Source organism: Accipiter gentilis, chromosome 7, assembly GCF_929443795.1.
Source record: "Accipiter gentilis chromosome 7, bAccGen1.1, whole genome shotgun sequence".
NCBI classification, from domain to species: domain Eukaryota; kingdom Metazoa; phylum Chordata; class Aves; order Accipitriformes; family Accipitridae; genus Astur; species Astur gentilis.
This window is the reverse complement of record NC_064886.1, coordinates 18062473-18089841: the sequence shown is the minus strand read 5'-3', so window position 1 is coordinate 18089841 and position 27369 is coordinate 18062473. Positions and strand designations below refer to the sequence as shown.

Genomic DNA, 27369 nt, shown 5'->3' with positions numbered 1-27369 from the left:
AGTAAAAACTGGGGGGGAGGGGAATAAAACATTCTTAAAGGGTTAATGATCCTCATAGAAAGAGTATAAACACTGGGTTGTTTGGGGGGGGGGGGGGGAGGGTGCTTTTTTTTTTTTTTTTAATTAAATGGCTCCATCACACCTATTTGTTACACTAGTCGGTACACTGCACTTGTAGCACCTTCCATACTGACTCAGAGCAACTTTTCCAGGGAGAAAAATGTAACTGGCTATCCAATATGGAAATGGTTCTTTATGCTCTAACCTGCACTTTTTTTGTAAAGGGATTATTTTTGTTTCCTGAAAACCTTAGTCTTGTTCTGGGCATCATCAGACAGTGCTGGCTTCTGCCTGCTTAGAAACCTGAGCTGTCCCTCTAAAATATGTGTATTATTTAGTTTAAGTGATGTAACCAATTCATACAGGAGGAGAACCTGGCATCCTTGATTTTTATCCTTGTGGATTGGGATGGACTTGCCTTGCACTTGCCCTGATTCCCCTACTCCTTTCTAGTAAGCAACAGGTAGACCCAACAGCTGTTAGACTACTCGATTATCTTTTTAATTATTTTTTTCCTAGGAAAGAAAGGCATACTGTGAGCTGTGAGCGTATGTAATTTTGGGAAAGGAGCACAAATTTGACCATTTTTCTTAAATTCTGATTAGCACCTCCAGCTCACCTCTGCTTCACTCTTGTCTGCAGCCTCTGAGTAGGACCAGCAAGAAACAATGGCTCCCAAATGCTGCTAAGCTTATGATGTGCCTTCAAAAACTTGGAACGCATACTCTCTGTGAAAGCTGATGAAGGATCCCTGCCTGCCCTCTTTCCTTCCCCTTGCCAGCTGTAGTCTGCCCCTCTTAAGCTTTTTCTGCAGCTGTGTGTTGGTGTGCGTCTCCCACTGGAGCCTTGGATCGCTGTCTGCGTCTCCCACTGGAGCCTTGGATCGCTGTCAGCTTCCCCCACAAAGGCACTGGCAGGATGACAAAAGCTGTTCTCCCTAACTGTGGTACTGCTAAATTTCCTGTGCAGCATGACAACTTACAGCAGGGTTGTTCCGAGTCAGAGAGGGTTTGAACACCCAGTAGCCTGAGGCCTCTCGTGCCGGCACACCCTCATGACTTGGTCACTTGCTGTTGTGACGCCCAAGAGACACACTTCAGTGTTACGCCTTGCTGGTTGTGTGGGTAGGTAGGATTTCTTACATGAATGGTGGGGAGGGATAGGGAACAGCTGTGTTCCTGGACAATGGTTGGTTAAAGAAAGTTTGTTATTCTGTGGTTAACTATTTTTAAATGTATTGCATTAACCAGCAGCGGGTTTGGGTTTTTTGGTGGTTGTTGCCATATTTTTATGGCGATCTACTGTATGACTGATCTTCCCTGCCACTTGTTCAAGGATGATGGAAGGCACCACTTCTAAGCACAGCAGAAGTGATGCTTTGGGCAATTAAAAACATTTCTTACAACCATACAGGCAAACCTCGGTCTTTGTGTGTGCGAGACTAACTTATTACCTCTTTCGTATACATAGACCAGCTTGGAGCCTCTCTACAAGGAAATACAAATTATGAAAAACACTTTTCTCTTCAAATGTGTTTATTGATGACAGTAGTAGCTTGGTTCTATCATACTATTTAAAGTCAGGTGTGCCTAAGTGAACACTGCCCCACCTGTGGTGCTGAATTTCTGCCTAGTTTGACTTTTTTCCCTGCCCCCCAAAGGGTTGCCAACTCCAGAGTGTCAGTCTGCATTCAAGGTGAGACAAACACCTTGAAGGACCCAATGGGAAATGTGCTTTGTGGTGTAAAGATCAGCTTCAAAAACAAGGCCAACGCCCATTGCATTCCTTCTTTGGGAGGTTGTGTACACAGGCGTCCGGAGGGTATTCTAAAAGAGCATGAAGGAAAGAAGGACACTGAGTAGTGCTTGAAGTACAACATGAAACTGGAAACAAGAAGGGCCTCTAGCAGAGCTGATTGTCTTCAGAAATTCACTTTTTTTGCTGTAAGTCTTAAATATCTGATACCCAGAAAATGTAAACATCCTTTATGTCATTAACTGGTAATGGGAAATAATTAAAAAAAATAGTGGGAGTGTAAGTGTCCCAAGATGCCTCTCCCATACTGGCTGAATGGAAAAAGGCAGCAAACCTATTAACCCCCCTGAGCATAACCCTCAGGAATGAAAAACTGTAATGAAGGCTAACATAAGGCAAAGTGTTAAATGTCCTACTTTATATGATAGTGGTAATGATAAAATGGTGCTGCTTGTGCTAAGAGGGAAGGGACTACCAGCTTTTGAGATATGAAAACAGAAGGAAGTTAATAAGCAACCGGCCATTGTGTCCCCAAGGAGCACTACCTGGAGTTTGAGCCTGCGTGCTTCAGTGGGGATTATCTTCACAATGGGCAACTCCACCACCAGGACTCTGGGCTGGCTTTTGGTAAGGCAGCTGTGCTCTACATCCCAGTCTGCTCCTTCCAGAAACAGACCAGAAACAAAGCAGCCTGTATGGGCAGAAAAATGCAACACCTTGTGTAAATTGAGCTACTCAAGAAATCAGTTTAAGACAACAGTTCCTGCAACAGCTGTCCTTGGCACTTGTAGTCATGACAAAACCCACTATGTTCCAAACTGCAGCTACACAGAGGTATACTTATCTGTGGTGTTTGCTTTTACAATACAGCTGTGCTCTAAAATTTTTTTCAAATTAAGATTATCTCAGTTGTACTACATATTCTAAACATTATTAGGAATTAATACTGATTTGCTTGCAGTTCTCTTCCCTGCAGTGGGTTCCATCCTCCAATTACTTGGCCAAGTAATAGCCAAGTTGTAAAAGATCTTTGTAACTCCTGTGGGACTGCTCATTACATCATTCTAACAAAAGGTGAAGGGTTGGAATAGAGTTGTTCTGGTACGAATACCAAGCATTTTGATGAAATGTTAGTAAATAAAGAATAGTCTAGGTATGCCCCTGAGGTTACTTTTATTTTTAACTGAAAGTTAGAGTTAAAAACAAGTAGATATTTTTTTTCCCCTCCTCTGTTCCCAACCAGCTCTAGTACTCAAAAGTATTGCTCAACTGTCCCCTTTACCCAGCATTTATTATATTTAGTAATTAGAGCATTGCTAGTCATAGAGATTTCATAAAGCTATATCTACACAATAAATCATACATAGTTGCATTTACTTTTTGTTTAAATATATTTCAACATATTATCTGTAGTGTAAATAGACCTGCTAGGATTGGTAATGTTGTAGCCATTAAGTGAAAAAGTATATAGAGAGCAAGCCAGCAAGGGAGAGGTGTAAGTTCAGGTACCTGCACATGGGTGAAAAGAGCTGAAGAAGGAAAATCAAACTTTGTGTGTGCAGCAGGAAAGGAGAAACCAGAACCCAGCTTCTTCCCAGCTTGAAATCATGTGGACTGTGAAATGCAGAGCCAAGGGTGTGGTCTGCAGAGGTATAATCTAAGTAATTTACTCAGTATGCCAGGCTATTTCTTTCTCTCTCACCAGTCAGCTACTTTATTATTTTTGCCAAATAATCATAAAAATACCTACCTTGAATAGACCCTTCAGTGATCTCTTCTGCAGTCCTGTACTTGGTTACCTCAGTGTAGAGGGTGGAGTGATCCAAGGGCCACTTGTTTCTCCTGCAGGTAGCTTGAACAAGAGCTGTCAGGTAAGCTTCTGGAACGTGCAGGCCTGAGAGCCACATCACCTTTGGCTCGCAGTCGTTAACCTGCAATCCCAGAATATGATTTGCAGCACCTGGTTGTCCCACCACACCTGATACTCAGCCCAGAGACCAACACTCTTAAAGACTAGCCAGGAGCTAGTCTGTCTTGTCGTTCTAGGTGGTGATTAGCATTAGTTCAAGTAACTTGTCTCAAGCAGCAATTTGCACAGCATATCATGCAGATTAACAAGACAAAAATCTTTCTGGAGGCACTTGCTTACCCAGCTGGTGTACTGGTTATACCGAGCTCTAAAGAAAATAATCCAATTTCCAAGTGTTTTGAGTGTGTCGGGGGCCAGCCGCCGCCAGATTCCAGGAATCTGTCCGTTAAAGAGAGCCCGAGCCACATCATCCAGTTCACTGCTCATTCCAACTTCCCCAGCCAAGGCCTGGAAAGATGGTGGGAGTCTGAGTGTCAGCCTGGGGCAGGCGAAGCCTGACTGATTTCATCCAATAGCTGTGTTCTTTACTTACACGCTGCAGTTCAGCCAATGACTTTGCCATTCGAATGATCAGCTTATTAAAGCGTTCCAGTTCCTGCAACAGCACCACAGTCGTAGGGGTTATGTCTGGTCCAAACCCCTTCCGTATCTGGTCAAGATCGAATACTTGCGGTACTTTGTTTTCTATATCCTTAGCAACATTTGCGATATATTCATCTCGACTAATTCTTGTACCAGTTTCACCTGAAACCAAAATGGTTTAGTGAGACTAAATCTGCATACACTACCCCTTCTATTATTAGATCTCTAAGAGATCTGAGAGCTGACTCACCTTTTGGCCTCAAAGTCTCCCACCCTCTGCAGCACTGATGTGCACCCTGCCTGCCTCTGGGCACGTGCTGAACTACTTCCATGCTGGCAGGGCTAAGCCGTTCAGCTGCCTCGCTCGCTGCCCAGCCCCACTGTTTTGCTGCCTCTGCTCCCCAAGGTCACTACGCCAGCCGTGCCCCTCCCCCCCCAACCCCCCATCCCAGGGTGGACCGGCAGACACCAACCTGTGCTGCCGCCAAAACCTTTCTCCACGTGCCGGGCTGCGGGCACCCGCGCTTCCCCACGCCGGGAGCAGGCAGCACAATGGGCGGCAGTGTCCGTGCCAGGACCCAGGCACCCTGAAGCGGGCTGCAGGGATCACAATCCCCACAGCAAGGAGCCACCTCATTATTTCTTATCTACAAAAACAGTTCAAAGTAACGGAGAACATACCCGTTTGTGGCTGCAGCTCAAGAAGATGAGACCATATATCACGAACTGCCTGTGTATAATACCCAATCTCAGCATTTGCATGAAGACCAAATACCTCTGGAGTATTAGCAAGCGGCAGAGATTCTATCGCCTCTGCAATACAAAAACACGCTTCCTAAAAATGTGATGTATTAAGCCACAGCTGCCAGGCAAAAAAGAATACTGCAGTGAATTCCATGAGCAATTTTTGTTATTGCTCTGCTTGAAAAAAAATAAAATGCTACAGCTGGGATTGAAATAGTGCAATGGTTGACTAAACATTTTTAAGGATGAAATGCACACACACACACACACACATATAGCCCACCCCATGGAAATGTATCAATAATAAAAAATTAACATGCTGTTTACCTGGGGATTTTTGGGGTTTTTTTTCTTTTTAAGGAAATGAGGAGCTGGCTGGTAAGTTAAGTTCACATTACCAAGGGCTGCTCATACAAAGCAAGAACAGTACCATCAGTGGATTACAACATGGCAATACATAGAATCACAGAATCATTTAGGTTGGAAAAAAACCTTCAAGATCATTGAGTCCAACCATCAATGATGCCCACTAAACCATGCTCTGAAGTGCCTTGTCTACACGTTTTTTGAATACATACACATGCAATGCCTCAAGTTCCTTTCAACTTCTCATATCTGGCAATGGACGTGTGGAGAGAATGTATACTGTAAGTAGACTTTTGTTTTTTTAATGCTAACTTATGTGGCAGGAAAAGCATTTCTTACCAACAAAGTCATCTTTTACAGTCCCTTGTGGAATTTTATAATCAACCTTGTCGTTTTTATAAAAGTGAAACGTTTGGAATGTGTCAAATATGAAATCACCAAGGTACTCATCCATATAGACAGTCAGAATGCGACGATCAAAGCTATCAATGGCGCGCCCACCATACATGACCTAGAAATCAGTTACATCAGTATTACAGCACTGGCTTTTGGGGCAGCAAATATGGTTTAAAAAACCCAAAAAACCAAAACAAATCACTCTTCATTTCTGCTGAGACTGTGCGGTATAACACCGTCTCCCTTAAGGGAAACCAAGTACATCTTCTCTAGCCCCCTCTCGAGGGGGAACAAGCAGGAAGTATCTCGACTTAGCCTGGAGAGAGCTGCTGTGGGCCACTCCTAATAACCACTCTTGGTGATTTATGTGCAATGGTACCGTCCTTAGGTACCAGCTGTGATTAAGTGCTGCAAAATAACAGCTTTCTGCAGCATTTCATGTCACAGCAGCTATGCTAAACTGGCCAGCTACTACACAGCATGTATCATGTACAGCACTGCAATAGCTTTAGAAATATGTTTGTACAGCTCTCACATCAGTAATGCTCCACTGTACTAATAATCCTGTGAAGTTGTGCTGTTCAGTACCTTTCATCAGACCATCCCAAGGGCGCTCTCACTCAAAATTAATTAAGCACTATAACTCCCCTGTTGTGCAGTTACACACAACAGCCCTATTTCATTGAGACAATGAGATTAAGTGACTTGCTCAGGGCTACACAGGAGTTTCAAGACTGCCCAGGAGAGATTGTCAGCCAGCTTTACTTGATAATGCAGGCCATGCAGAAAGGAAGTCTCATCTATCTGGATTCTTTGACCATCAAATGTTCCTTAGTGACACTGTAGGCACTCACCTCACCAATAAGATATTTGAGACTGCTCCAGGGGATTTTATCATCATTTTGTTGGAAAGCTTTTCTCAAATATGTGTTAAGAATTTCCATGCAGACCTAATAAAGTTGTTAGAACACATGAGATAAGAAGATTCATAAATCAGCTATACATATCCATAGATTTTATTTAATATAGTTCTTGTTTGAAAACTAACAATTATTTCTTTCTCAAATAATTAAAAAGTTAAGTCCTCTTAAGAAAAGAAACCCATGAGAGAGGCAATATAAACATGACAGATTTGACAGATTTGAAATATGATTAATTTTTAGTGGCCAAAATTGACATTATAGAAGATCAGGAGTCTACGTGACTCCACAGCAGCAGAAAAAAAATGAGGCAAAATCTTACTGTAAGAAAAGATTAAAACTGGATAGATTATATGTTTTCAAAAGTAGTCTGAGCAACTCAAGAATATAAGAGCCATTGTAATTATTTTCTTACCTGGAAATCAGATTCATTAAAATCATATGGTATGTTCCAGCCAACCTTCCCAAACTTCCTTCTCTCCTGAACCACAGCATGGAAAAATGCCAAGACATAGACTAAGGATTTAAAGGCAGGATGTGGGCACTGCTCTAATGTTTCTTGGGGAATTTTGAAGTAGGTGGCTCTCATATTCAGTTTCAGACCATTAGGTGGTTCTGTCACAACCTATCAAAATAATGAGGGAAGCCATTAATTACTGGATAGCCTCAGAAAAATAAGCTGTAAATATTATCACACTCTCTAAGCAAGCTATACAATACAATCTTGAAAATTTTGAGCAGCTTTCCAAATTCATATCAATATGCAATTTTTTCTTAAGTAAAGACATGAAACAGACCTTTTAAGCTTATCAAGGTAAACACACATATGTAAAGAGAAACTTGATACTATTTTAGAAATAGTCATGTTATTGGAAAGGTGTTAATATTTATCATACTTTAAGGTCTAATTTATTGAAATATCAGTACTTTACACATTTTGGTGTGTCCTACATATCACCACAGTAGATGGCTTAACAGTCTTTAATATGGCTTTACTGGTGATCAAACTGCAGCAGAGCCAGCTTCCTGGCAGCTTTCTCAAAGTGCTATAAAACCTTTGTTCTCACTGCTCATGGCTAGACCTACAAAGTGAGTATTTGCAGTCTTAAAGATATGTTCATGCTCACTTCTCCCCACTGCAGCACTAAGCGCTGCTGGAGGTGAATACTCCACAGCTGTCATTGATACACTAGAGCACATATTGGGTGGATCTGTCATGCCACTGCTTTCAAATCTGTGAAATAAAATAATTGTGTTTACAGGACTGGTTCACCACAACAGAAGTAAAGCAGCCATAGAAAAGAACATCAGGACAGCATCGTGGCTTGTGCCTTCAAAGTAATCAGCTCAGCTTGCTTGTGATAAATGCTGCAGCCTGAAGTAGCAGCTGGAAACCATTATCCTATTACAACGTCTGCTCCACTGGCACTATTGCTAGGCTAGACACAGACCTCAGTTCTACACTTCAGCATCAGGACTGACAGGACTATTTCTGTCTCTCCGGATATTCCTCACTTGTGGCAGCATTTGAATCTAAAGAGCATTTGTCACATTTCCAGGTTTACTCACAAACCTTAACTCTGAAATAACTGCTTCAGAAAAAAACTGCTGAACAGCTTTCACCCAAAGGAAGAATCACCATAAGATAAACAGGATGATGAAAAAAGGATTTGGCTTATAAAGGCAAAAAGCTAGTACATACAGCCCAAGTCAACATGCTGCATTCAGGTCATGCTCTTCCCAAAGCCAGTCTGTTTTGGTGAGTAAGAGTGGCAGGACATGCCCTCCTGACCAGGGTTTGCCCACTGCACAGTACCTTTAATGACTTCTGCAGTATTCCAATTGGGAAGCCCTTGGTCGGGTCAGTAGTCAGCCAGAGGCGAAAGTCTGGGTGAGGCTTTGTAATTTTCTCCAAGGCCTTTTCCAAATTGATAAGCCACTTCACCAAAAGGTGACAGTTCTGCAACATGAGCCACTCTCCACAAACCACTGCATTCTCCAGCATCTGCAAAGAAATCTTAAGAGAGGGAAAGAACTGTCGGTGAGTAATTCTCCCTTTATCCTGTAAGTAAACTGACTCTGATGGGTTAATGCAGTGGATTTCTTCCTGCTAGCAAGCACACCCAGCCTTTTAGTTAGTTTTAGTAGACTTACCAGAATGCTCCTTGCTGAGAACAGACCTTTTCCAATACCACGAGAAGTTGCTCTGAGATGCTTTTTTTATTTCATTAATTCCTTTTGAAATTAAAAGTCACGCAGAGCATTGAAGTATTTCAAAACAGTACAGGAGTGTGCATGGCCCAGAAGATGGTGAAGGCCAGAGTCTAGGAAGTGGTGGTCTAAATGAATCTAATAGGAGTTCTCCCACTGACTGAAATCGCAGCAAATTCACGCAGCTGCTAAGCTTTGGACACCCCTGTCTTAGTGTCCCTAACAAAAAGGAAAGCTACAGGAAAGATAGAAAAATCAGCAGGATAACTTTTTGGTAACAAACACTGTTGACTCCCAATCAACTCATGTCTATACACAGACACACAGGGTCACTGATTAACCTTTGAAAGGCTGCAGAGTAACATTTTTCAGCTCAACTGTTTTTAACAGACAACAGTATCATTCTGAATCTACCCATACCCAAACCATAAAATCAGCCAATCAGCCAAATGCCCCCTTTCACATTACAGAAAAGCATTATTCCTAGGCTGGCAAATTGTGTGCTATGTGTGAACCACAAAATAACGCCCTTTAAAATGGAGCACACCTTTGGAGAGGAAATTTGAAAAGGCCCACCACATTAGGAGCATGATTTGCAATTCACAGACTAACCTGCTGCACACAGCGCATCCCTATCTTCCCACCAAAGTTACCTTTTCTTGGCCTTGTCCCATGGCTAGGAATTTGAGTCTATCTCCTCCAAATCCTGTCCTCTCGGCCAGTTTCATGAGGTCACTGACAGGATCAGAACCAGGACTTAAGATAAAAACAACTGGTGAGTAAGGACTGCTCTGCTCAAAGATAGCTTCAAAGCTGATCACAGGGGGCTGCACATACCTGGTAGGAAAAGAAGCACAATAAACTGCTAATTTGCACAAGAGCAGCCATCGTGTGTAAAAGTTGACTTTTACACAAACATCAAAGCTCACTGCAGAGTGCGCATGGAAATGATACAAAGACAACTCATGCTCTGTTGTTCAGGCAAATTACAAAATCATTTACATAGCTGTGTGAAATACCTGAACAGTGTGACTCGGATTTCAAAGAAGAGAGTGACTTACTTCTCACTCATTGTTAGAGTAACATAGTCTGTTACTGCCCGATATAGCCGGTCCACCCGGAAACACCGTAAAAGTAGGAGCTTCTGAAAGTTCGTGAGATTGTTCTGGTACTGCATGGGGAATGGCATCTGCTCCAGAGTGTCTGTATCATACCACTGGCAAGAAAAATGGGAGACAATGCAAATTAATCAAATGGCTCTATCAATGAAATTACTAAGAAAGCAGACAAAAGCAACTTGATTAACAAGGGGACAAGAGACACAAGGAGAACAAAGAAGAAAGTCAATCAGCTGCATAGAAATACCAAAAGGTTAAGTAAATGTAGAAAATTCAGCTTTTTCAGTATAAAGTGTTCAAGTCCAGAAATACATTTGTACTTTCATTTTATGTCAAGTAATTCTCTTACCATACAGAAAATAGCATCTCAAGCAAAAAGTATTAACAGATTGCTTACAGAAAGACTTCTTATAAAGCAAGAAGACATGGAATGAAAGTAAAGGTGGAACAAAAAAAAGTCTGTGTTTGTACCTAGCTTGTAGAACTCACTGCCACAAGAAGATCGAAGTACAATTTAGCAGTACAAAAATAAGTGAAATGTTGACAGTTGAAATCAACAGCAAAAATTCCACTGACTTCAATAGGGCAAATAACTCATCTAAGGCATTTGACTGGAAAATAAGACATTTACAGTATACCAGGGAAGATTTTTTTGGTTTGGTTTTTAAATAATAAGAGCCTTAATTTTTCTGGAAATAAGCCAATCACTGAGGTCAAGAAGAAAAGCAAAGCCTTGACAGAAAAACCCAGTGGTGACATGCCTCCTGCCGAGTGCTATGGCACATTGCATCATACTTGAACATTTAATACCAGAAGAAAAACAAGGAGAGAGAACAGGATTGCAGAAAAGCACGTACATTTTTCCATACATCTGGATTTTTTTCCACATCATCTGGAAGAGATTCAAATTTCTCAGGAAATAGTTCAGACAAGCGAATTAGGTCTTCCCAGCCTTGATCTGGAAGCCAAGCATACGGTTTCTTTCGTGCACTCTTCTCCAGGGAAATATTGCCTAGTCACATTCAGAAACCAGAGTGAATGTCCATGTCATAAATTCTCCAATACATGACCACACATATGGTCCCACTGCACAGAGAAACCAATTGGAGATTTGTTTCTGGAAGCACTGTAAGATTAAAGTGGTCTACTGAAGAAAAGATGGCATTTTACAAGTGCTTGCAAAGCCAGAGTTGTATCTTCGCAACCCTTTCTAACATTATTTATACATAGTCAGAAAATAACTAAAGATTATTTTCTCAGGTAACATCCTAACAATTAGCTAATGTGATTTATCAACATCTGCAGAGAAAGATTAGCCTCTTCACTGTTTAACTAAGTGAAAAAACAGAAATAGCAGAATCCACAATTTGTGTAAACCAACATAGTTCAGCTGTCTTCAGCCGTTTCTCTAGGTGCTAGCTCTTACAGTAACTCATATCCAGTAAAAAATGTATCTTTGAAGGATTTTTTAGCTATTGCTACATATAGCTATATATTTATACATAAATATTCACTTTACCTTTCAGAAAGAACTCAAGTTCTCCGTGTGGAACTCTGCCATCAGCTTGTTCTATCCTGACAGTCATATTAAAGGAGAATAGTAACTTATGCTTCTCAAACAAGCCTGCATTAAAAGGACAATATTTTCAAAAATCAGCTGCTAAATACTGTGGAACTGGAGCAATCTTTAAATCCACATCCTGCATGTGGTCACCCCACAAAGATCAGGGTGATTGAAGATGGGGTTTTTGGATCAGGCTTACAGAGTCAAAACACCATCTGTGAGCTACATCCAGGGATGTCAGATCCATAACTGTGATTTACCATTCATAACTTCATTAAGAAAAGCATTTCTTTAAAAGTTACATAGGTAATATCTATAGTTTCTTGAAACAGAAATAGCAGGGAGTAAAGTGTAAACCAGGACCAATGCTGAGAACTGAACATTAGTGAATTCCCTGTTTGGTAACTTGCCTCTTTAATGTAAACCAACTGGAGGCATGGCTTTTAACAAGCATTTGCACAACACAGTATCAGCCCATCACTAAATCACACTAACCTGTGCAGCCATAGTTATAGGTGTTGAAAGTCAGTGTATCCATAATGTTTTTTAACCTCTTCAGAAGAATAGGACTGGGCATGGATTTCCGAAGAGAGAGTCCAAAAACATCTAAGAAGGAGACCAGTGAGTACTGATACATGATGTTGACAAGTGCCATTTCAGACAAAACGGAGAATAAAATGGCCCCCCTCCTGGCAGCTGGTCTGTAGCCATCTCGAAGGTGATCAATATCCACCGCTGTCATCTCAGCCAGATTCAGTTTTTCAATCACCTAGCCATACATTGATTTTATACACATGTAATTACTGCACTGATCCATAGTATGTATATTATATCACAATAAGCAGAGCTACTCACTGTCTGCCTCTCTATGTTGACTATAAAGGGAATTTGGGCAGGTAGCCCTAAAGTAGTATGAATTATAAAATTCAAAAGTTAGATCAAATTAATCCCATACTGTATATTTATGAAAAGTAAAGGCAAAGATTTACACAGAATCATGGAAATAGTGTGGGAAAGGCACTCTGGGGATCCTTAGTTCAACTTTCTGCCCAAAGCTGGACTATGACCACCACTAGACCAGGTCAGTTATGGCTTTGCCCAACTACTGAAAACCTCCAAGGATCGAGATTCTGCATCCTCTCTGAGTAACAAATATCTTAACTTTTCATTTCAGATCTGATACAAGACAACACAAAGGTAGTTTCAGAGCTGAAAGAAATATGTCATATGCTCTTTGCTTTAGAACTGTAAACAACCGTTACTTTAGTCCTGATAAAGACTTTCCTGAAGATAGGATTTGGTTCTCTGATGCAATAAAATACTGCCCAATACTGAGCAATCCAACATACTCATGAAAAAACTCTCCATTTCCTTTCAAACTAATTCCTAGCTTCAAGGGTGAAAGATGAAGCATAATGAAAAAGGAAAAATTATGTTCTATTAGTACATATCCTTCCAAAAAGCCCAGAGCCAGTACCTCAGTAGCTTTGGATTTTGTCTCTTCCAGGGTTTGCACCAAGTCCAAGTTGTCCAACATGTTTCCTGTAGAAGATGTCAGTTCCCGAAGGAGAGAGTCTTCCAGATCTTTCAGCAAGTTTTTGTTGTCACTTGTCTCCTGGATGAGATGTTCTCTCTGTTCTTCCAATTCCCTTCTTTCAAAACCCATAATGACGCTGAGCAACTGATCCTCTAGGCCCTTTAGTGTAACTACAGATACAACACACGTACATACAGATACAACACACGTACACAGGAAAGTCTTTTTCTTTTAAACACAAGGAGAGCTTTTACACAACTTATTTCATGTCAATCCTCTCATAAAACTACAGCAATGCAACAGAGTGACTTGGTTAATAACTCTGTATCTTAATTCTACCAAGACATCCTAACACAACAGGTGCAAGAAGAGATATTTAGCTTAGAAGAGAGAAGGGAGAGGGATTTTCTGTTAAATCAGATGCTAAGTATAAGGGACACTATGAATTTTTTAGAGTTTCATTACTGTTTCAGACAACCACCCAGGCCCTAAACTTGCACTACAGCATAATCACTACTTTGTTACTAAATACACACTTTTGCTTACCTGTGTAATTAATAACCATAGCTTTGCCAAACACAGAGGGAGAATACTTTGGATTCGACAATTTGGTGTTCAGGTACAATCTAAAATTATTGTCATAGTCAACCTCTTTGTCACCCAGGACAATGAATGTTCGCCCCTGTGCAACTTTGATATTCTTCTCTAAGACATTGTCTATCACAGGATCAATGTATTCATCAACACCATGCAACAAGAAAGGGCTTCCATACTTTATGGCCAGTTCTAGTTGTTTGAGGAAATCTGGGTCATTAAAGGAAGCCATCTGCAAGAGAATAATGGGAAGATATGAAAAGAGAACTGATATTCTATTTGCTGAACACCACTATTTTGCATTAGTTGCCAGCACTAATGAAGTTTGCTCTTTGTTGCTTTTTGTCTTTCCTCTTACAGATGATATAAACTGCACTGGTACAAAACAGTAGAGGTGCTTTTTTTTCCTGATTAGTTGAGAATCATTTCCATTTGGAGAACTATTCTTCAAAGTTCCAGCTATGTCTCTGACTATGGTAGTGGTCCTACATGAAAACTCCATCCTGGAGATGAGGTAAAACACAATCTGCACCAGCCTTTTGGTTGTACTATTTCTGTATGTACTAAGGCTAACCAAGATCCCAGACAAACCATCCGTGATATTCACAGTGATATTCACTATCTGTTTCAGAGACACAATAGTCAACACGTTTGTCAGTACATAATCAGTTCCCCATTCAAGGTGACAGATATTTATGCAGCTTTTAAAACAACCAGTAAAGAGGTAAAATGACCATTTATCTTTACCCTCAGGTTATTTTTTTCTTCTTTCTTCTTAATCCAATGTAATGCCTGTTGCTGTGGGTCAATACAGAGTGGGAAGCGGCTTGCATATGTTGTCAGGATGCCATTCTGGATAGAGAGTTCATCTGGAGGCAATCCTTGGGAAACCCACCTGGGAACGGAATGGATCAAAGACCAGGCTGGGATGAAAACATGATGGGACAGCAGCACGTTTCATTTGTCAGTAAAATTATCCAATTCATTAAGCACGCTATTAGACACACAAGGAAGCACATAGTGTACGTGTGTGAACAGTGTCAGAATTCAGACTGACTCATTACCTGAGTCATTTGTAACTACACTATCCAAACACTGACTGTTGCATTTGATGAGTAATCCTGCAGTAGTTGAAATATGGGCTGAGGCATGGGTTTAATTCCAAATTTATCGAAATCAATGAAAAGACTCTTGTTGGGCTATGGGAAGACATATTATAGACAACTCCTTAAAAAATTTCCTAAAAAGGTATTATATGTGTCCAAGTTCAGTGAATGTCCCTGGAGTGCAAAGTACAACAGTTTGTTAGAACAAATAGCCTCTGTTAACCAGAAGAAAAATGTCTCCTTGCCATCTTTGAGACATGAAAGTACAATGGGCTTTCTCTGGTATGGCTGTGCACCTCCACCCACAATGCCAATTCTATGCTACAAATACAGATCCAGACTCCCACATCACAATTTCACATTCAGTAGTTACTGGGTTTCTTGACTGGACATACCTGCTAACCTCCACCTCATTGGTCAGGAGGCTTTCTAACCTAAATGGTTGACTGAGAGGAATCTCTCGTGAGAGGATATCTTCTTGCCACACTTGATAAATCATTTCATTACGAAACTCCCAGTTGAATGCTCCTTCGTAGCTCAGAAAGGCGGCACAGAGTAGACAGTCTCCAAGCAACTTCACCTTTCGTATTTCATAGTCCTCTAATTCCTTTGTCCATCTGATAGAATTATAAGGGAATCCTGGGTCAGTCTGTACCAGGGAGATGGGGTTTATGTGCAGAATTTCCAGGTGCTGCTACTTTAGGTGTAGGCTGAGACAGTCCCCCAAATTTACAATCGGTTGTTCTCTCACTACTATGATGGCCACAGACACCAAGGTGATCTGAAACTTCTTCCTTTTAATCTCAGTTCACCTTGTCCTTCTGCACTAAAAATTGCTGTTACTATTTTTCAGGAGCTAACAGATATTAGCTTAGAACACATATTGGCTCTTCTCAGAAACAAATATCACTGGAAATGACGTTTCCAAAACTGCCTCTGTTTGACAGATTTTATCCCTGGCACATGACCCTCTGATGTCAAAAATGCTCCTCTTTGAACCTAGACTTACCTCTTATTCTCAGATCTCAAGCCAAAGATGAGCTTGTCAGCAGCATCTAATCTTCTCTGCATAATCTCTGCTTCTTCTTGTAACTGTTGCTTTTCTTTTATTGCCTCTTGATATTTGTTCCCCAAAGCTTTAAGCTCATCCTGAATGGTAGCCAACTCTGCCTTTATCTTTTCCAGTTCCCGCTTACTTAAGTAATAGTTCCGTTCTAGCCTAGCCACCTACATTACATTATGAAGGAAACATAAGAGTATCAGAGGAAAGAAGGGCTATGGAGAGAAGCTTTAACTTCTCAGATTTCTTTTGGCTATTTCACGCATTTCAAAGTGTCCTGGTAATAAACAGTGTAAGCCAAAATAACTGGTATTTCATGCATTTCAAAGTGTCCTGGTAATAAACAGTGTAAGCCAAAATAACTGGCACTGTTTCTCACCCACCCCTCCCCATCCCAGACATATACATCATGGTCTGATACTGCAGTTCCAAACCAGATAAATCTCCTAGAGTTTTGTACCCACGAGGTATATTAAAGCATGTGAGCAGTCCTGCTGACATTGAAGGTCAGCAGAACTGTCATCCTGTGACAAAAATGGAGGTTTGTCTGCTTAATAACTATATTAAGGCCTTAAAAATAGTGAGACTCATCATCTAGTGAATATACTTTCTCAGTATATCATAACCCATTCTTGAAGAAAGTTTCCCAGCATCATATGTTGGACATTAGATTTCCTTTGGTAATACAGCTAACTTTACAGTCGTTCTAAAAAAAGTTAATTGAAAGGTCTGTGCTTAAGGGATGGATATTGTGTACTACTGAGCTCTGCTCTGTCCAAATGCCATGTGTTTTGAAGTCTGTTTTCAGTAGACAGCTATAAACTGTGTTTTTCTAAGCATGTTAGATTACAAAATTCCAACTGAACATGCTCCTCCCTTCAAGCACTGGCTTGGATGGGAACCCACATCCCGGCATGACACAACAAACACAGCAATTTATAACCAAGTACCTGCCTCACTCCTAGTGCAATAGTTCCCCTAAACACCTCTTTTTTGCACTTGAGAGGAGAAATGGGAAGTCTACAAAATTGTCAAGTGTTATTTTTCTCATCAGGATCATGCTTCATCCTTCTCTGAGTTTGAATCCACATGCTTTACCTTTTCTCTCTTCGGCTTGACTTCTTTAACTACATCACAGTAGCTCATCACTGCTTCAACAAACTTTAACATTCCCAGTCCTGCTTTGCTAACAAGTTCCATTTCGCTCATGGTAGTATTACATTTCTTTAACACATCTAAATGGGCAAACACAAAAATATTGTAAGTGAGTTGAATTACAGTGCAGAAATCCTCAGAGAAATAGCTTTCCCTACCAGCAATATCAAGCAATGCTGTGACAGACAATATGAAATATTTGTCAGAATATTAAAGAGACTCTGACTTTAAGATGAAGCTACTAGGCTGTAACACTACAAGCACAATATTGGTAGTGATTTCTGAAGTTCTTTCTCCATGAAGGGAGTGCATTCAGGAGTTGTTGAGGATCATGGTTTGTTACCTCTGCAGTGGTCAGATGCAATTTTGTTCAAAGAGCCAAACTCCCTTCTTAATGGAACTTCTCTGGATAACACCCTCATCAGCATGTGCAAAGTTTGGCTCATAAGCTTTAGTTATAGCTTATCTTCTTTCCACTCTGTATATATTACATTTTAATTGCCACCACATGGGTGAGGTCATAATTCTACTAAGTAGCTAAAAGCAGACAGCAGGCCTGTGCCGTTATCCTGTTAGTTTCTTGTCTACTCTAACCCAGAGTGTGTAAGACCCTAGCTGAGGTATAAACTGGATGTAACACGTAGCAGAAGGTCTTTGAACTCTGAAAAATCTAGTCATCCCAACAGTGCAACATCTGCAGCACTGCAGACAGTGCTGTCCCTTTGCATAAAGTGAATACCACCCTCCCAAACAACACTGGCAGGATTGCCACTGGCATGGCTAATCACATTAACAAGATCCTACGTTCATTCCAAGTATACAGATCAGTAATTTACCTCGGACAGACTTCACTTGGCTCTGAGTAATTCCATCAAAATCTATCTCCATCAGGGATCGCAGGAAATTTGCCTCAGACATCATTCCTTTGGCTGTCTTCCAGTTTAATTCTTTGTAACCTCTCATTATAAAAACACTTTCCAAAACAGCCCGCACCTGCTCAGGGGGCTTTGCAAAGGATCTAGAAAACAGGTGAAGGAGACAGTGGAGGAGAAAAAGGAGGAAACAAAGCACATGATGCCAGACGTGTACTTCCCATTAAGAGAGTCATTGCAACACAGCAAAAGCTAGTACATAAGACATCCTACACAAAGTGAAAAAGATAACCCAGGCCAGACAAGAAATTATTAAATAGTCAAAAGCTCAAAACCAATTTTTTTATTCAGACAATTTTATCGATGAATTACTAAAGGATTTCGACAGTGGAAGGCCTAAAATCCTGACCCATGATATTCTTCCCTAGGGCAGTGAAGCAGCTGTCCATTGGGACAAGCAGTACAGGAAGAATCCAGAAATCTACGAGAGAAAGGAAACTAAATAAGTGTGGCAGGGAAGGGACAGTTGTTGCTATTTCGGGGAGAGCCAAGGACTGGATGTGCTTTTATATCTATCCCCAAATACAAGATGTATTATAAAAACACAGGGAGAAGTTAATTCAGCAGAGAAGCAGAGAAATACATTTTCATGCTATCAAAGCATCCCTGATAAATAACTGGTATGTGTTCCTGCTCACATAGAATAAAACAGAGGAGGAATGAAGGGCTTTGGACAGCCACTACTCAGGCAAAAACCGTAGCAGTTTCTAGTGCATCAGACACAGGGTAGAGAAATATGGGGAACACATTAAACAAGGGACTGAAAAAACAGGCTTGAGGGGAAGTCCTGAGCTAGGAATCAGGGGATTTTGTTGCGACCTCTGTACCTGGATGACTGATGTCCTGACCTTCACTCACACACATGCAGGTGAGAAAGGTGAGGCTAAGGCTCAGACCCTGCAAACAAGGGTCTTTCAGTGAATTTCCAAGAGTTTATGCTACTGTACATCCAAATGAGTCACCTGATCTCAGTAACATCAGACTTGTCAAGCTTCTGAAGCTCCAGTTTGGCAGCTTCTAAAATAGGCATGACTTCAGCCAAAGCTGTCTCAGCAGCTGCCTTCTCCATAGCAATAATCTTATTCTGTTCCTGTATCTCCACAGCTTTTTCTTCAGCCAGTTTTTTCTTCTCCTCAGCTAGGAATTGTAAAGGCAGGACCATAAATGGATCATTCAAATTTGTATACAGAACATATACTGATATAGATTTGCTCTTGGCTGACAATCAGAAATTACCATCAACTCAGTACCTTTATGTTGCCAATGTTTACAGTTCCATCACCAGGTTAGGAACACTGTTAGTGTTCCACAAAACAGCACACATAATCTCTTTTCCTCCCATGCTTCCCTCTGTTTTTCCTCTAATAGTAATTTTCTGAATCAGAAGGTCCCTTTCTTGATAATGCCTCTTTCCCACGTTATGCCCTACACCTTGGAAAGGGAAGACAAGGGCAGGTGAACACAGTATTGAGTTGTGTGAAGTACTGTAGGTCAAATATATAGTAAAGGTGGCAATCTGGGCAAGATAGGGGACTTGCTCTTCTAGCATGCCATCACTAGATCAGCACAGATGGAACAAGAGGGTTATCTCTAGAAGCAGCCGGAGCTCTTAGAGGGTCTTCCAACCTAACACAACTATGTGAGCCTTGCTTAGCCTGTGGGACACTTCAGTAGTTGTAAACTACCTACCTACTTCTGTGTTTGCTGAAATCTCTTGTAACAAAGCCTCACAAGCAGTTGATTTTTCTGCTAGCACAACCTTTTGCTCAGCAAGTTTCTTGTTCAGCTCAACCAGCTGTATACTAGCTTCCTTCAGTTTAACTAAGCCCCCATCCAACCGTTTACATTGTGCTAGGTAGAAAAAAAGGGAGAAAAGTTAGTGATTCATTGATTGTGTACTATCACACAGCAACAATCTCACAGAAGGTAAACGTCCTTATAAGTGCACTTTGCAGCAAGGCAACCTCGGTTATGAAAGGAAAAGGACTGTGAGAGATTTTTCCTTTCCTAAGCCTCCCACCCAAGATGGTGTTAATGTCACTTGAGCTGCCACATAGTGGCCCTGTGCCACAACTTGCTTTCCATGTTACATTGTTCATGTTTTATTCTCTTTACATATTTTGGTGCCCACTGAAGTATGAATAAGAATTGCTGCTTGAGGCAGAATGTCAAACCTCGAGCTAGGCTGAGTTGGTGTTAGATGTAATCAGACTCTTCCCCAAGCAAAGGATTGTCTGGTTTGGAGATTTTGGCTCAGGTTCATGCACAAAAGAATTTGAGGAGAGCCCACCATTTGACAGACAGACCGAACATTCACATGTGGCCAGGATATTGGTCCAATGTCAAAACCAGACGCCAGCACAGCATTTGAGATAGTACTGATAAAATGTTTTTTGCATAATGTGGGTAATACGTGGGATTCTCACCACAACTTTTTTTTCTTTTAAAAATATTATATCACTTTTTAATAAGTTAAAAATATCTACATAGCCTTACCTAAAATGAACTCGTTTTTCTCCTCCAGCAATTTTGAGTAAGTATGGATAAAATCAAGGTAATTCTTTGGTGTGACATGGTTTCTACATCTCAGTTTCTGCAGAAACCTCTTGCTGAAATCCCCTACAGATTCATGCACCATGACCATGTGCTCAATCACTGACTTGGAGTTCTCTGATGGGATGCGTGTGCTATTTCCTAAAATTGGGCAGAAGAAATGACAAATTCAAAGGTTTCAGGTTTTTTTAAGAGTATGCCAATTACCATCTTGCTTACGTACATCTAAGCCAGGCACAAAAAAAGTCTGCTTTCTGGGGCAAAAAGCAAAATGGTGTGCATGCCACATTGTCCGCAGAGTTGGGAACTTGAATTTCAGCAATTTTTTAAATCTATTTGAGTAAGAAACTTCCATTGAAAACATTTTTTGACTGGGATTTTGTATAAACCATTTAGGGTCAGGGTGAAAAGCACAATGGGGAATCAAATTAGACATCTATAGTAACTGCAAAGTAAAGAATATATTTCTTAGGCTATCCCAAGGGTTAATGGGTTAAAATACTGACGTTTACATACCGACAAAGGATTGTGCAACTGCATACAAGGCCTGGGGGGGCCAGGGCAAGAACCAGTCAATACCAGTGTTGTTGACAAGACCTTAAAATAAAAGGATACTGTTATCTGAAAAATTCCTTTGTAAAACTAGACCCTAACCTGCCAGGCAGTCCCATGCTTAACTTTATTTGCATCAAGAATCTGCAGGATCTGTCTTATTTGACTCCTGCTTAGCAACAAAATTTACCACAAAGTCAATACTTCCATTTTGATAGTAAACAATCAACTTTGCACCTGTGCCCTGCTAACCCCATTGTACTATCCTTTAGGCTGTACCATTCTACAGCATGCAATCAAGAGCTACAACAAGGTATTTTAATGCCTGGATTAGGATTCCCACCCATAACTATCTTTCACGTGTCTCTCTTCAGTCTCCCAGGACTCCTTTCAGCCACCTGTTGAAGCACAGGATTCACCAGGCTCAGGTGTTTTTTCTCTCAATGGGTGTCCCTCTCACTATGCCCTTTTTTTGGCTTTGGGTACAAAAATGTTTGTCTTAGCACCGTCCTAGTTTCATAATGATTTAATACCACACATTCTTCTGTAAACAACAGAAGAGAGGCTGCAGACATAGGCAGTATATTTCCAGTTCAGTAAGGATGACCAATTGATTTCTAGCTGTTCGGCTGGAAAATGAACTGATCTGGTAAATGCTAATCAATAATACTCACTGATATGTGGTAATTAACTGGAAAAAAAAAAATCACGCACTCCAGATCCTTAATCATGAAACCTGCTCTGCTTAGCTTTAGCTGTCAGACATCTCTGAGTATCCACTGGAGATTTTCTCTTGCCTGCAAACCTGTATTTCGCAGGGAAGGGACTAAGCAGTGTGTACAGTTGATACCTGGGAAATTTCTGCACCACGTTCTCAGACTTTCACCAACTGGGGACATTCCCAGGACAATGTGAAGGTTGCTTGCACATTTGTTTACAAAATATTGCCAGACACTCTCTTTAGCTGGGTTCATGCCAGCTTTAGTAGCTTCATCTCCGATCTGACTTAGTATGGTGTCTTTTTCATCATCTGGAAAAAGGGCTGGCACCATTCCTGTAACATAAGGACAGAAGAATGCTAGTGAGAACAACCAGTAAGAGAAAACCATATGGCTGGGGATAGGGCAGATGAGAAACCAGAGTCACAAATTTTAAACCTAGTTCTGCAAAAATGATTCTGGGTAGTTTTGAATGAACCTATTAATCTCTCTATGTTTCTCCTCCTCTCCCCCAGCCCCCATGGAAAATAGAGAGGGAGTACTTAGGATGATGCAAGGGGATTTAGAGGAATGATTAATTCTTTTCTTTGGGGGGGGGGGGGGGGGGGCTTCAGCAACACATACAAAATGTCACAAGAACATGAAGTGCTTTTAAATCTGCAAAGAAAATATTCATTAGCGTCTACCAACCATTAGTTCACATTTTCATTCTCTCAATCACATGGCAAATATTGCATAAGTTACCTAATGACAGCCATAAGCAGACCAGGAACAGGGAAAACTAGACCAAGGAAAGGGATAAGATTTAACACATCTGATTTCAAATCAGACTGTGTAGGAACTTCTATAAGAAAGGGTGGTCACACAGTGTCAGCTGCTGCTCATTTTCAGCTGCTGCATACACTGAAAGATACTAAACTATATTTTAGGACATACATATATAAGCAGTTGCTGCAGTTCAGGTGAATGCTATTCAAAAGCCAATGGGACAAAAGATGGGTTTGTGGCCAGATGCAGCTGAAGTTATACCTCAGTCTTGGAAGAAATCTGAGACTCCTGCAACATCACAATCAGCATGAATTAAACATATAGCCTTCCCAGACACATATAAATGACTGTAAGAAGATGCCAAAAAGCCATTATTAAGGCCAAGATCATTTCAGGTAGTCCTGAAAGGTTTAACTAACTAAAGCAGCAAAGGACACAGGGTGAAACAGTAATAGCTGTATCAAGGGTACACTTGAGATTATGAGTCACAAATAGATACTGATTGGGAGTAATTGAGGCTGCCTGTGCCACCTGAAGTTAACATGTTGTTGATGAGTTCAAGGAAACTCTCTTCTGCTACATGGGCATCTGTAAACAAGAAGACCATTGACTTGTTCTCAATACCCAGCTTCAGGTACAAATTTTTCAAATCTTCTCGGAAATTATTTTCTCCATATCCTCGACTCAAGATGATCTCAAATACCTAAGAATGCAAACATATACTGAGAAGACACAGATGGACCCAAGACATGATGCTAAGTATGAATTTCAATTAGATTGGATCAAGGGTTTTGGTTTGGCCCCTGTCATCAGTAAATGTGTAAGTATCAAAAAAATTATGCACTACATTCTTTTAAAAAATTACATTTGTACAACCCTGCAGGATTGCATTGTCAAAATTGCTTTGTGTTTTTCCTCCTTTTTCTTCCCTTTCAAGCCTCTGTAAGAGACTAAAAGTACCTCTAAGAGAAGAACATTTCCTATCTGAAATATTACAGTATCAATCACAACAAAGTTCCTCAAGCAGCATTGGAATGCTGCTATAATACAGATAAGTAACAGAAGCAGTAGTTAGGGACTATTAGTTGTTCTATGCCAAACCTATTCTTGTTCTCTGTCCCCAGTGCCAAAAACCCAGATTCAAGCACTGAACAGCTTCCTGCCCAGATCACCCACAGTCATCATCTTAGACCTCCTGGCAATCACCTCACCCTGGTTTTCTCCCCACAAGGAAGAGATGCCAGCCTGATCTTATCTTGACTGAAGTGAGTTCCCCCTACCCTTCCCACCTACCCTTCCCACCTACCCACATCCCTGCCAAATTTAATCCTGACCACAATATTGCTTTCCTTGTCTTCTTTCACTGCAAAGATGCAGGGTCACTAACCTCATATCTAGCTGTATAGGCAGCCAGTCTCGTTAGAGACTGCTTTCCTGAGCCTCCCACTCCTATAAGCAGGGCATGCCCATGATCCATCCGTATGATGCGATGTACATGGATTAAGTGCTCCAAAGCATCATCAAAAAGAACCAGGTTCATTTTAGTATTAACTTCATTATATTCCTCCAAAATTTCCTGAGAGAAAGGTAGACAGAATGTTACTAGGAGACCAATGAAACAATTAATAAAATAACAACCCATTTAGCAGCATTATTCCTTTCCCCTCCCTCAGGGAAAATAAACTGTTGGAAAAAACCACCAACCCTGTAGCTGATCCTCAGTTTTCATTACTGCAGACCCCAAATGGGTAACAGTGCACATGAAATTCTATGTGCACGCAGAAAGAGAACAGATTTCCTACAGCTTGAGGCAGGCTACTGCCCATTCCTCTGACAGAGTCAGAATCAGGCACAGTTCCAAGCTGATGCACACTACCTGAAAGAGAGCTTTTGCTGCATCATAGTCTTGGATATCTTCATAAATACGAGGTTCTTCTTCACTCAGTGCCATTCTGAAATCTCCAAAAAGTATAGGATCCCTCATGGCCTGCTCCAAGTCATCTCTGAAATTCTCTTCAATCAGGTTTTTTATATGACCTTGTACCTTCAAGGATATGAAATGAGTCAGGCAACACAACAAAGCAGACAATTCTAAATCCAGTAACACTTAGAAGGGTGATAATACAGATTCTTGCTGAAATACTGACTGATTTCAAGGGGATACTTATGTCACTAGAAGATCCAAAGACCACAGCCTCCATTGTGCTCTATGTATGATCTATAATGACCTAATAGGCAGTTCAAGAACCATTCAAGCCAATGGACTGCAGAAGTTTAAGACAGAAAAGGGTAAGACTGTTAAAAAAAATACCTTCTCATATATTGGTGTAAATATTATATTAATAAACCTTCCTCCTCAGCATTCATAGATGTCTTACCGCTAAGATTTCTCACAAATCTTTTAAGTCTGAATGAATGTACAAATACAGAAAAGTTGCGATACAATTATTCTGAGTTGTGAAAATGGAGCTGGAAATGTATCTTTGTATATCAGAGGAGAAAGTTTTAAGCAGGAAAATCTGAAGGGATCTTAATCTACCTCTTTTCATCTAAGCAAGTTGCTTCGCAAGTTGCTTATATGTAAGTAAACTTTACCCCAATTCCTCCCCTAATCTCAAGGTGTAAAACTGGCATCACTCTCTCGTGTTTTAAGATATAATTTGCAGCATTTTCCAGTTTGCATAACAGAAAAAACTGAATCCATTGTTTAAGGACTCAGCTCTCATCCTTCTTTTTCCTACTTGACTGTATAGTCACATTCTGATACAATCTTTCCTAAAGGAAAATACTGACTTGAAGTGATTTCCTGAGTTTTCCCCTGCACTGCTCTCACACTTTGTCACCTGTGCCACTGCTAACCAATTTTCCTGGACAGGCAAACCGAGTGACACTTTCCATTCCTTCAGCAGATCTGCTCAGTTAGTCTGCCATAGTCACTTTATTTTAGAAAAGAAAACTCCATGGGACATGATTTAAATTAACAGAGCAACAGAGAGGTTAGACAAGTCTGCAGTCTGTCTGCAAGACCTGAGTGCAACAGTTGGTAATGTTGCTGTTACAAATTAGTTGCCATAGTTATAGTCAGTGACTACTAAAAATTGAAAGAAATTACTCACCAGTGCTTTGTCTGCTTCATTAATCAGCCTGTCATGGAAAACCCTCAGGCACTCATTTCTCCAAACTCTCACCATCTGGGTCACTGTTTGAAACCTGAATTAACAGTGAAATATCAGACTGCACCAAATGAGCTGCCATGATTCTTAAGCCCATATGGTTAATAACACGGACCAAATTCTAGATTGACTTTTTTTACTCTTTTGGGGTTTTTTCTTTTCATAGTAACTGATTTGCTTGATTTTTTTACCCCTGGATATCTTATTTAAGAAAGACTAATGCATTAGTGTTTGTCATCAAGAGTAAGATCACGGTTTACGATGTTCCTGAACATTTTCTCATGATCATGAAGATTTAATGAAAAATGACCAAATGTGACTGATTTCATGTACCAAATTACATCATCCTCACCTAGATTCATCCACTATAAATAGGGGTAGGACCACTGAAGACAATTTTTCTATTCTTACCTCTCTGGAGTTGTAAGAACAAGTCCATTATAAACCCTGGAAAGATCCCGCAGGTTAAAAATGTAATGGAACTTGGAAGGAGTACGGGGTAGGTCACAAATAATCCTTTTATAAAGCTCCAAAGTACACACAGTAATCTTGTCAGAGATGGTTGATATAGACTCATTAAACATCTGCAAACACGAGAAAGAAGTGTTTTCATGAGACTGCCCAGAGAGAACTCAATACTATTAAACATACTCTGTGTTCCAGGTTTTTTGGTATATTTCAAATAACTGAGGACAAACATTTTCAGAAATTCATATTCCTCCATAGCATGAACATTGTGCAGTTAAATGTTTTGGGCAGGCCCCAGCTTCACTCCTGAGCTTGCACAGTGCTGAAGATAACATCAAACACCATGACTGGAACTGCCACAGCACTTCTATAGCAGAAAAGATAAACTGCTCTTTTCTTACCTAATGTTCCAGGTTACTGGCTAATAATACAATCTACTGCATTATATTAAATTTTTCAGTGTCATTCAGGAAAGACTTTGCTGACCTTTGGGTATTTGGTTACAGGAACTATAACCAAATGATTCACAGGTTTCAACCTATGAAAAGCACCAGGTTTATAAATTATCTGCTGACTGGAATGTTTACACATTACTCAAGAACTTATCAAAACTGTGTAACCCAACGAGAAAGAGAAGAGGAAGGGAAAGGTTTGCACAAGGTTCTAAATATAAGAAAGCCTGATAACAGAAGATTTCAGGTGTTGCAATAACACAGAAATAAATGTCTATTTAAAAACAATAAACCTGTTGAGCAATCCTTTAAAAACAGTGAAATTACCGCAGTGTGGCCTTTCAGGATGGAGGCATAGATCAAATTCAGTGATTGCTCAGAAGGAAAAGGTATGTTAAAAACATTGAAGAGTGAGATGAACCTAGGGTCAACTTCATTCCGACCTCCTCCAGCTTTCCCCATGGCAGCAATAAAATCCAGATCTCGAAGAAGTTTACAGTTCATCTCCTTACCGCGGTTGTACAAGAAACCTTTTTCTAGCAGCAGCTTCAACAGGGCAATGGGTTGCTGTGTGCCATACTCATCAACCTTCGTAATACAAAAGAGTCAAGATATTTAGAGCACAGTACATCAGCATGCCAATTACTGCTATAAATGTGGAAATATTGTGCTCCATACTCAGGCAAACATTGTAAGGACTTTGTAAAGCTCTAG

At 40.6% G+C, this 27369-nt stretch overlaps 1 protein-coding gene across 1 annotated transcript in view; it reads right to left on the bottom strand.

Annotated features, from left to right (window-relative positions):
• Window positions 1-1160: 1160 nt before the first annotated feature.
• The window catches only part of DNAH10 (dynein axonemal heavy chain 10), a 57920-nt gene continuing 31711 nt past the window's right edge, over window positions 1161-27369 (bottom strand). The window contains exons 47-79 of the mRNA XM_049806170.1: window positions 26983-27243; window positions 26147-26319; window positions 25679-25772; window positions 24439-24606; window positions 23950-24138; window positions 23094-23265; window positions 21926-22129; window positions 21040-21120; window positions 20467-20664; window positions 19660-19821; window positions 18933-19107; window positions 17875-18056; window positions 16982-17118; window positions 15833-16050; window positions 15219-15440; window positions 14465-14612; window positions 13670-13949; window positions 13064-13293; window positions 12082-12355; window positions 11542-11646; window positions 10880-11034; window positions 9966-10120; window positions 9558-9741; window positions 8510-8710; window positions 7109-7318; window positions 6628-6723; window positions 5717-5888; window positions 4949-5080; window positions 4218-4429; window positions 3965-4132; window positions 3566-3746; window positions 2361-2506; window positions 1161-1886 (exon numbers count right to left, since the gene is read on the bottom strand). Coding sequence (XP_049662127.1) covers window positions 1740-1886; window positions 2361-2506; window positions 3566-3746; window positions 3965-4132; window positions 4218-4429; window positions 4949-5080; window positions 5717-5888; window positions 6628-6723; window positions 7109-7318; window positions 8510-8710; window positions 9558-9741; window positions 9966-10120; window positions 10880-11034; window positions 11542-11646; window positions 12082-12355; window positions 13064-13293; window positions 13670-13949; window positions 14465-14612; window positions 15219-15440; window positions 15833-16050; window positions 16982-17118; window positions 17875-18056; window positions 18933-19107; window positions 19660-19821; window positions 20467-20664; window positions 21040-21120; window positions 21926-22129; window positions 23094-23265; window positions 23950-24138; window positions 24439-24606; window positions 25679-25772; window positions 26147-26319; window positions 26983-27243 — 5832 coding nt within the window. The 3' untranslated portion in view covers window positions 1161-1739. The remainder of the gene's footprint in view (window positions 1887-2360; window positions 2507-3565; window positions 3747-3964; window positions 4133-4217; window positions 4430-4948; window positions 5081-5716; window positions 5889-6627; window positions 6724-7108; window positions 7319-8509; window positions 8711-9557; window positions 9742-9965; window positions 10121-10879; window positions 11035-11541; window positions 11647-12081; window positions 12356-13063; window positions 13294-13669; window positions 13950-14464; window positions 14613-15218; window positions 15441-15832; window positions 16051-16981; window positions 17119-17874; window positions 18057-18932; window positions 19108-19659; window positions 19822-20466; window positions 20665-21039; window positions 21121-21925; window positions 22130-23093; window positions 23266-23949; window positions 24139-24438; window positions 24607-25678; window positions 25773-26146; window positions 26320-26982; window positions 27244-27369) is intronic.